The sequence below is a fragment of the Myotis brandtii genome, unplaced genomic scaffold (genome assembly GCF_000412655.1).
Source record: "Myotis brandtii unplaced genomic scaffold, ASM41265v1 scaffold185, whole genome shotgun sequence".
Taxonomy (NCBI): domain Eukaryota; kingdom Metazoa; phylum Chordata; class Mammalia; order Chiroptera; family Vespertilionidae; genus Myotis; species Myotis brandtii.
Genome location: NW_005356870.1, coordinates 2,472,387 through 2,483,424, shown reverse-complemented (window position 1 = coordinate 2,483,424; position 11,038 = coordinate 2,472,387). Strand labels below are relative to the sequence as shown.

General features: G+C 36.6%; 1 protein-coding gene across 6 annotated transcripts in view; it reads left to right on the top strand.

Moving 5' to 3' along the window:
• The first annotated feature begins 1,102 nt into the window (after positions 1-1,102).
• The window catches only part of NRG1 (neuregulin 1), a 159,785-nt gene continuing 149,849 nt past the window's right edge, over positions 1,103-11,038 (top strand). For all 6 annotated transcript variants that reach the window (XM_014537866.1, XM_014537865.1, XM_014537864.1 and 3 more), the window contains exons 1-2: positions 1,103-1,277; positions 9,593-9,714. In XM_014537866.1, coding sequence (XP_014393352.1) covers positions 1,123-1,277; positions 9,593-9,714 — 277 coding nt within the window. In that variant the 5' untranslated portion in view covers positions 1,103-1,122. The remainder of the gene's footprint in view (positions 1,278-9,592; positions 9,715-11,038) is intronic.

The following is an 11,038-nucleotide window of genomic DNA, read 5'->3' as shown; positions in this document are numbered from 1 at the left end:
AAAAAAGTTGGAGTGCCGTATAGAATCTTATAACAAACCACCATGTGTACCTATTGCCTCACTTCTACAATAATCAACTTCATGGGAAATTTGTTTCATTTTTATGCCTATCCATTCCCTACCATATCTGAGATTGAAGCAAATCTCAGATATTATAACATTTTGCTCATAAATATTTCAGTCATGGGAAATTTGTTTCATTTTTATGCCTATCCATTCACTAGCATATCTGAGATTGAAGCAAATCTCCGATATTATAACATTTTTGTTCATAAATATTTCATTGGAGAAGAGAAACTCTGTTAAGCAGTCTTCTTTAAAATAAGAATGCTATATAGGTGTTCAGTGTAAAGTATTCTACAAGTTAATGCACAATTTGAGTACTCCCAGTCTCTGTTGAGATTTAGAACTAAATCCAGTCAAAATGACAGTTTGATGTGAGTATTGTGGTCATCTGGAATGGTTATCCATTGTCTGGTGGGACAGCTACTGTAGGTCCAATTAAAGAGTGACGTCACCAAAGAATGTCTGTCTTGAGGAAAGGAGCATGGTGAAGATTTGTGAGTTGTTTGTTCTTTGGGCCTCCTGAGGTGATAGGATAATCTACCTCTGACTCCAGAAAGTTGCAGCCATGGAGAAGTTAGTCACTTACCTGTCTCTGAAACTAAACATCCCTCTTAAAAAATGGATGTGATGCCTGTTGTACCTGTTCACAGAACTGGGAGGAAGATCTGTTGTGATCTGGGATGCAAACATGCCCAGTTACATATTCTTCAGATTTTGGTCCTTTGAAATGACCACTATTCAGGATTTTTAATCGTATCAGAAAATGTAAATATTGAGGAATTAACTATATAGAACATTTTAAAATAATTTTATAACCTAAGTCGTCTTTTTCTCCCCTGATTATATTTTATTTGGGCATATTCTTTTTCTTCAAATGGATATATATTTTGGCTGACTCCCCCTCTCCCCATTTCTATTTCTTTCTCAGATAATAAAACCTTTAGAAATGGGGCTGGGATCAGGTTCACCCCAAATTGAAGTTTCTCTTTGAAAGATTATGGGTGATCAAAACTCGTTTTCTTTCTCTTTTCAGCCTTGCCTCTTCGATTGAAAGAGATGAAAAGCCAGGAATCGGCGGCAGGCTCCAAACTAGTGCTTCGGTGTGAGACCAGTTCTGAATATTCTTCTCTCAGATTCAAATGGTTCAAGAATGGGAATGAATTAAACCGAAAGAACAAACCACAACACATCAAGATACAAAAAAGGCCAGGGTAAGTTAATACATGTAACAGCAGAGGCAATACCTAGCAATAGAATGATTTAAGATATAAAAATTACTTAACAGCCTAGCCCTGGCCGCGTGGCTCAGTTGGTTGGAGCATTGTCCTGTACACCAGAAGGTGCAGGCAGGTTCGATCCCTGGGGGTCATCAGATTGTATAAGATGATCTAGTTCAGTCTTCTATAATACATAGCAATTACATTGGTAATGCGTTGAAACACTGTGGCTGGGGAGCTTTAAGATTGTTAAGTAGCGCATTGATTTACAAATAGTGATCTTTTAGAAAATTACTAGTTATATTGAGGTAAGTTCTACTTTATCATAAGCCAGAATTTAATTAGGGAGATGAGATATCTAGCATATTATATCAGACAACGAAACTAAATGCTAAGTTGTAGGTTACTGACACTACTAAGTGGAGTGGCATTGGGAAGACGGGGAGACCCTGAGAACTTCAGGAGTAGCTGTGAGAGGGTAGATTTGACTCTGCTGAAGAGGGAGTGTCCCCTCTGTAGGTGGGTGAGGTGGGGTGGGCAGTTAGAGAGAAGAGCAGGAATCACAGTCATAGCAGGCCCTGTTATCACGCCAGGCCGATTGGAGCAGTGGGCGAGCGGGTAGGACATTTTGCCCCTTATTGGACAAGTTGCTGTGTGTGTCAGACCCTGGGCTAGATGTTGGCTACGCAGAGGTGAACAAGACATGCTCTCCGCTCTTAAGAGGCTTAGTCTAGATGGGAGAGAAATGGAAACAGTTCCAATACTCAGATTTAAATTGTACAGCAGTGATGACTGTGAGATGCTGTAGAAAGAGGCTAACAGAGATGGGGAGGGTACCCAGTCAGGGACAGTGGTGGCTTCCTAGAAAGTAGGAGAGGGGGAAGGGAGGGAAGAGGGGTTTATCCAGGCGGCAGGAACAGAACAAAGCATCTGCAGACTGCATGTACCAGTGTGAGGATGCCTAGAGAGAAGCAAATGAGCTGGATAGGTAAGGTGAAAATAAGGTACAAAATAAAGTGAGCTGCTTAGGATAAATACAGTTTTGAAAGAGTACATTTTGTGTGTGTGTGTGTGTGTGTGTGTATTTTTTTTCCTTAAAGAGGCAATTTGTTACATTGCTTGGATGGCATATAAAAGTATCATTAGTATTCAGAAAAGCATGCTCATATTGGCTCCATAGGTCCAGACAGCTAAGAGCACTGTCTACATATTAATAAAACCCCATTAGACCAGATAGTCCAATATTCATAAATGGCTTCTTTTAAACAATAGCCTTGCTGGAAGGATTTAAATGGAAGAAAAAAAAAGGACATTTTATTAAACTTATGTAACTGTAAATTACTCTAGGAAAAACATGTAACATATTTGATCGTCTAAAAATAAGACACTTTGTGTAAAGTGGGCAGTTACTTGATAAGTGATCAGCTTATCTGGTTTCAGAATTGGGTATTTGGTCATTTCTGAAGTTGTATCTTTAAAAAAAAGTTAGTGTGTCACCTTTTGTTAAACTTAAAGAATCAAACTGAATCTAAGTATAATTAGCATTTTAAATGTTCTTATATTTCAAGTTGTCTTATAAATATAAGAGGATGAATTCTGTTATTATTATACCCATTTAAAATGAAGATCCTGTCCTGGCCAGTGTAGCTCAGTGTTTGAGCATCGACCTATGAACCAAGAAGTCACTGGTTTGATTTTCAGTCAGGGCATATGCCCGGGTTGCAGGCTTGATCCCCAGTAGGGGGTGTGCAGGAGGCAGCCAATCGATGATGTTTCTCTTATGGATGTTTCTATCTCTCAATCCCTCTCCCTTCCTCTCCTAAAAATAAAATAACAACAACATATTTTATAAAATAAAATTAAATAAAGATCCTGAGAATGAAGTAAGTTGTTTCTTCCTGTAGATCTCAGGTTAATGAATGGTAAAACTTGGGTTTGAAGTTTGTCTGACTCCCTGTCCCATGTCTTTTCACAAATACTTGTGACTTTGCTACCTACAGTGAAGTTACAACACAGGACTAGGGACATGTTAAGCATAGAATGAAGTCTTTAATAAAAACATATATATTTTTTGGTTGCATCTACATATGTATAATTTTTCATTATCATGCTATCCAAAACATTAATGGTTTGCAGTGGTTACTTGGTTACTTGACTTAAACTTTGTCTTACTTACGCTTGATCTTAGCAAAAAGGCCAAGGAGCAATGAACTATAATCTTTAGATACGTGATCACCACTGAGCAGAGGTGAATTTTAGTGTGAGGTTTAGGGTTTCTCTGGGATTCTCTTTATTTAAGTAAAACATTGAATCTCATCCAGGCCTTAGTCTAAGGTTTCTTTTTCACATTTTATAATCTAGATTGTTCGTAGCAGCCAGGATTTCTTTTTTAATCCCTTAGTGTTATGAAAAGCTTTCAAGACAATATGCAATTTCTATTATTTTGTAAAGTCTTATCTCCCTTCTGCCCCTGCTCCTACTAATAAACTACATTCCTACATGTTCTTCCTATGATTTTGAGTTCACGTTTGAGCCTTTGTTTGTTTTATTTGGCCAAGCAATGTGTGGGACCAATTAAAAGAAATGGAAACTGCCCCAGTGGTATGTGTCCGCTGATTCCTTTGTTCTTGTTTCCTTTGCCTGGTGAATGACTTTGATGAAGAAGACTGGTTAAAGAGCCTGGTGTGTGTGGCAGATTCATGACTGGGGCTGTCAGATTGGCCTCATTTAAACACTGGTTCTATATCAGCCTTATTAAACGCTGACTTCCTATTGCTTATGCATGGCACACACTTTGGGATGCCCTTACTTTTTTTCTCAGTTCTTTATTTCTGTTCTTGCATCTTAATTTTGTTTAAGATTGGCTCTACTTATTTGTTCAAATTTCTTTTTTTTTTTTTTAACTATGGTCACTTTATTTATTTATTTAAGTTGTTGCCTTTTTTTTTTACTCTAAAATAGAAAAAGTTAATGCATATTCCCTTCTCTTTTCTTTTTTTTTTTGTTAATCCTCACCCAAGGATATTTTCCCATTGATATTTAGGGAGAGTAGAAGAGAGAGGGAAAGACAGAGAGAAACACATTGTGCCTCCTGCATGAGCCCCAACCAGGGCCTGGGCCAAGTAGGAGCCTGCAACCAAGGTACATGCCCTTGGTTGGAATCGAACCCAGGACACTATGGTCTGCAGGCCGACTCTCTATCCACTGAGCAAAACCAGCTAGGGTCATATACCCTTCTCTTTTTAGCTTAGCTGCTTTGGGAGGTCACTATAACTTTATATATAAGAAAATCTCAAATTCCTTCCATATACTAGTAAAATGGGAATACCAAGTGCCTATTTCCCATGGTTTATGTGAGGCATTAGGTGTAGTGCCTGGTTCTGTACATTATAATAATTGCCTATGAAGTCTCTTTCACCTTCTCATTATTGGCAGTTCCACAGTATCTGAAGCTGTGTTCACACACACACACACACACACACACACACACACACACACAGCTCATATGTGGTTCCTTAGAGATCAGAGGAATGGAATTATGTCAACTGATCCCTATACATTTAAGTTGTCTCAACATGTCAACTATAGTGGAAGAATCATGCTAAGTAAGAAAAATGAGAGAGTCGCTATTGGAACCGTAAATCCATCTTGTTAGTGAGCACTTATCGAAGGAACATAGTTTGCATTTTGATATGAAAGAAGAAAAAGAAATTAATATTTAGAACTTTCACTTATAAATCAGTTTGTATTAATTTATTTTTACATTGCGTTCTTCTGATTTCAAAAGTAATGTATGCTTATTATAAAAATTAAACATTGCAGGAATGGAGGGTGTGATTATAATAACAGCTGACATTTATCAGGAGCTTATTTAAAGCATTGTCTTAAACTTTTAAAAAATAAATTAACTCTTTTAATAGTTTTAGAAAATGAAAATCCACCAAAACATCAACCCCTCCCAGATTCTCAGACAACTTATCCATGAAAGAGCCAAAAGTTAATTTTATGATTGGGGGGGAATTTCAGTAATTTTTTTTTCAGTTAACATCCACCCTTGTGTTGTAGTTTGTTGAGAGTAAAGCAAGACCATTGTATCCATACTTAACAAAGCCCCGGATTGTTGCAGTATATAATTTTCAATAAAAATTTGTCTATTTCTATTCTCTTGCCACAGTACTTCCCATTCTGATTCTAGGACCCAAAGATTGACGAATCTCAGTTTAAACACATGATCAGCATTCAAGGGGGCCCTACTCATGAACACCTCAACCAATGATTTACCCATCATTCCCCTAGAGAATCTTGTTTCCACTGGATTGCCAAAAGGGTTGCCAACCACCCTGAGCTGAATACTTTGTCTCTTTACTGTAGTTTTAAATATGAGGCGCTGATTTAAGCTTTCATTTTAAAACAGGATTCTTTTTTCCCCCTAGTTCACACAAACACTCCATCCATGCTTTTGTTCCGGCCCTCCGGTCCAGTTTAAGAACCCATTGTGGCCCTCGAGTCAAAAAGTTTGTCCACCCCTGCTAAGATGTACTTCTCCTTCAAGAGCTTCTCTAAATAATTTTCTTTTTTAGATGACAACCATGAAATACATTAAAATAGCTACCCAGACCTTGTTTATAACTGCCCAACTAACCCTTTCACTAGATACCCTACTCAGTTTTTTAGATTATCACTTAAAGTATGCCTTTTTTCCCTCTAAGACGTACTTCTCCTTCAAGAGCTTCTCCAAATAATTTTCTTTTTAGATGACAACCATGACATACATTAAAATAGCTACCCAGACCTTGTTCATAACTGCCCGTCAGTGGGACCTCTGTTTCTTTAACAGAATCTCCTCTGTGCCTTATTCTGTTCTGATCACCCTCCTCTAAAGTCCTCTAGTTATTTATATTTTTCATCAAATGCCACTTCAAAACATAATTCAATATTCCAGATGAGATCCAGCCTGTGAGCAGTGGATTGAGACTTCTATCTAATTTGATTTATTCTGTTTTTGACCAAACATTGCATAAATGAATTTTTTAAATTTTTAAATTTTAATAGTTGTTTAAAATGGAGTAATGTTAAATGCATGACTAATTGAAATCCCCTTTTCTGTATATATTGTTGTCAATACACGTCTCTTGGAGCCTGTATTTCTGCTACTGATTTTTGAACCTGAATGTATTTGTTATGCGTAGCTTGATTAAATTGAATCTTGGTTTTGCCCCATTGATGTTCAGTGCTAGAATTCCCAAGGGTGTTCTCTATAGAAAGGATCCCTTAGCCACATATCATGCCTGCCTTAGAAATTCACAGTATATATTTGCATAAAAACAACTAAAAGGCACTGTTGTAAAGAATCTATTTAACTTTGTTTAATGCAACATTTATCTGAGCACAGAATAATTTTTTTCCTATTCTCTCTCTTTTTTAAGCATAACATTTATTTGCATTACTTGAAATAGTATTCCCAGAAAACACTCCCCAGGTCTATTGGGAGAATTTTGATTTTAAGAACTAACTTTAAGATTAACTATAAATTTGATTACCATGTTTCTTACCATTTGATTCAGTTCAGTAGTTAAAATAATAATGACACGGTCAAGAAAGAACTCTTTACATATCATAAAGGACTGTTCTTAGATTTAAATAAGTAGGAAAGAAGGGTTGTTCTCGGAATTATCATAATCTTGGGGTATTTTACATTCTTAGACTGTTGTTTTAATAATCTTATTTCAGAGTTTTGGGGCTTAACAAAAAATTACTATTATTGCAGAAATTCTCTTTTTCTTCTGTGTTAAAAACCAGGGTTTTATTCCCCATCCTTCATAACTTATCTGTCAGTTATGGTTAGTGGTTCCATGGTCATCAATGAAAATTCTTTCAGCTAAGCATGTGATTTGGGGCTGGAGAAGCTTATTGTAATATTGAATCCATTGTTTCTCATTATTCTTCATGTGTGTATCATGAAGTAAACTTGTGTCATGTACAAACAAAGTGCACAAATAGCTGATAACCCATTTAAAAAGCACTAGATTTGAATACCTCAAAACAGGGGCTAAATACCCTATTATTGTTGTATTTTGATTATTTTAAAAGCTGTCACATTTTATTAAATCTTAATATCTACTTGCCAGAGTGTTTGCCATCCAAATGGTCTATTTTGACTTATAAGGATATACTTCAGGGAAAGTTTTCTATGAATGACATTTCTGATTAATATGTGAATATCCCTTGGGTCGTCTTCTCATTACATAGATAAACAAGGTCTTATAAGGATATACTTCAGGGAAAGTTTTCTATGAATAACATTTCTGATTGATATGTAAATGTCCCTGTATAAATGGCCCTTGGATTGTCTTCTCATTACATAGATAAACAAGGTCATTATTATATTAGGTCCACTATTTATCAACTATGTTCTGTAGACCATTATTTTCAGGAAATATTAACAGATAAGCCATGTGAGTGACAAGGATTCCATGGTCAAATAAGTTTGAGAGAAATTTACAACTCCCTCTTGTAGAGTCAGAACACATTAACATATTAAAGACTTTGAGAAACCATGTAGGATTTAAAAAACAACAAAAAAAGAAAGCCCATTTTTGTTTAACCTATCTTCCAACTTATTTGAGCACAGTACACTTTGTTTTATTTTCTACAGTTTATCTGTTGACAGTGTTCTGAGTTACGGCTCATGAAGCTCATTTTTCAGTGCACATGTTGGTTTGATCTGGACTACCTCTGACTATCTCCGCCCTCTTAATAGTGCACCTTCCTTTCCTGCAGCCAGCAATAGGAACATGATGTCTTGCAGAGAGCTTAGGTGGGAATCTTCAAATATTTTCTTCATTTATTCACACATTTATCTAATAATGTTTGAGGATGCACCAAGGACAAAGCAGTGATACCGAGAAGTTTAAACTATGGACTCCCCTTTAAAGTGTGTGTGCTAACATGAGAGATAAGACATCCTGAGAGCACCATGAGGATCATGAGAGAGGTACTCAGAGCTGTCAGAATTTAGACCGAGGAGAGAGCAGCTCGGGCTACATGACCATAGGAGTCTTGATGAAGGAATTGGCACTTGAGATGGCTCTTCCATGCTCATGTCAGCTAATAGCTGGATGGTTAGAATTGGGGGGTCCCCACTCGAGGAGGAAGAAATGACACATGCAAGAGCACCAAGTTGAAAGCCCATAAGGCTTACATGTGGATCTGGGTGGGTGGTTCAGTTTGATAGAATGGAAGAGAATAGTAGGAATTAAATTTGGAATAATGACTCTAATTTAATTAATTATTATGTAAGGAAAGACCAGAAAATTCACTGAAAACTAGGAAGGTGTAATTTACAGGAGGTTTGCATATAATCCTGAATTGCCATCTTTGCTCCCTGCCTTCTTTTTCTCCCTATGGTCATCCAGGCAGTCAGTACCAGGCTTGAGTATACAAGGATGCTTGTAAAAGGCTTTATATTGTAACAGTCACCTCATCCTATTAAAATATAGTTACAGAAAATAATAAAATAAATGGTTTTAGTAAATGCTGAGCCAATCACAGTATATCTTGAGTTTTTAAATCATAGAGACTGCTTAAATTATAGGCTATGTGCAACAGTAAAACATAGACAAATGCAATCAAAATGCTGCCTGTGTTCAAAAAGAATGCTGAACATTGATTTAATGTGCAGCGTTTAATAAAAGTGTGCGCTATTGTTGCATGAATATTTATTTCAACATTAAGAACCATTTGTTTGGTACTATGCTCCTAGCAAAGAGCCTTAAAGAAAGACAAATTCCCTTTCTTTTGGAAGTGATAAATCCTTTTCATTCAAAATTAACATAATTCCTGATGTTACTCTACTGAGGAAAGAAGTGCAGAGCATTTTAATCTATTCAAGCCTTAAGTGTCTGCCCTTACCAGATTTTTAAGAAATGAAACCCTTTTTTTTTATACTTTCCTAAACTCTAGTGGCTGGTGACATTTAGAAATAGAGAGGAAAGAAAATTTACCAATTGGATTGAAAAAAATCTGAGGCATAATAGTGGTGGTAGAGGAATAAAGAGTAACATCAGAGAAAAATTCTTGATTTGAGTGATAAAATTAAAGCTGTATCCATGGTATAACTTAAATGCTAAGTGTCTCACTTTTACTTTTGGTGAATTATATATCTGTGTACTAGTAAGCTGTGTTTTAATATGGTGCGTATGGAATGGGGAGGGGGAGTTTGAGAACTCTGAAACTACAGAGACATATATTTTGATGATCACTGTATTTCTGTGAAATATACTTATACCACTTTGGTCCTGATCTCATAGGAAGTCAGAACTTCGCATTAACAAAGCATCACTGGCTGATTCTGGGGAATACATGTGCCAAGTGAGCAGCAAATTAGGAAATGACAGTGCCTCTGCCAATATCACCATTGTGGAGTCAAATGGTAAGAGATACCCTGCTATGTTCTGTTTCTCAATCTGTATGAGGGGTAATGATGTTATGTGGTAAGCCTTGTAATAAATTGGTGTGTTAAAGTCTCATTATGAACAAATACAAGAAAACATATATTTTAAATATATTGTAAGCTCTCTGAGACTCCCTGAGATGATGAAAACCTGAAATATGCATAGATTTTTAAAAATAATTGGATAAGTTCATGAATGACAGAGACAGGACTGGTCACTACAAGAAAGAAGTTCTGCCTCCCCTTAAATTAGTCATGGAGGGCAGTCAAGCCTTTGGCTCTATCAACAATAGAATATGTATGTATGCATGTGCATTTATTACAGAACATATATGTGTACACAGAATTTATGTGTATTGTATATATTTACATATATGTATATTATGTATAAATAGATGTATATTGTGTATGTAAACAATACTATCTTGTTTCATTCTTGGCAACCTTGGCAATTTTTATGTGCTTAAATGTATTTTTAATGCATCTGGCTCTAGGTCATAGAGAGTTAGGCCATTCAGTATTTTTGTTTGTTTGTCTGTATGTTTGTTTTTGGCCTATTCTGAAATTAAGAGTTGAGGCAAAGCATTTCTTACTGTGTATAAACTTTAGCTTCTGTTTTCCTGAGAACAGTGCCCAGAGATATGTGTTAAACAAATGAGTGACTTGTTACCACCCACCCTCTGACAATTTCTCTGAGATACTCGAGGACAGTAAAAGACCTGTAGCTGGTGGCTCTCTGTTCACGACACCCCAGTACTCCAGTAGATGGAGTCATCTATAGAAGCTGAGGACGTGCTGGCAGTGAGCGTCTGAATCTCTTGAAATAATAAAACGCTACTTCAAAACCTTCGGAGCTTCCCTTTCTTTCTGAATCTGGCGCTTCACTACTGCCTTCACAAGCCTATTGTCTGTGCTAAAACCAAGCCTAGATGCTCTGCTTCTAGGTAATAGATGACAAAGCGTGTCCAGGGCAAAGGCCCAATCTCTTAAAGTGATAACATAAAAATGCTGGTCCAGCAGGAAGGAGTAACTTTCCCCAACTTTCAGGGTCAACTCCTTGGGAAACTGAGGGATGTAGTTTGTGTCAGTTGACTTAATAGGATAGATAGAAAGGAGTGAGATAAAAATATGGAAGGGTTGGGAAAATCCAGGTTAATTCTTAGGACTTCCCAATAAACTGCTCTATTGCAGTGTAATGATAGTCATTACTTTCATTTTAAATATCTCCCTCCACAGAGAGTAAAAGACGACAGTGAAAGGTACTAGTTTCCAATACTATTTTTAGGAGCTGTGTTTATAGTTT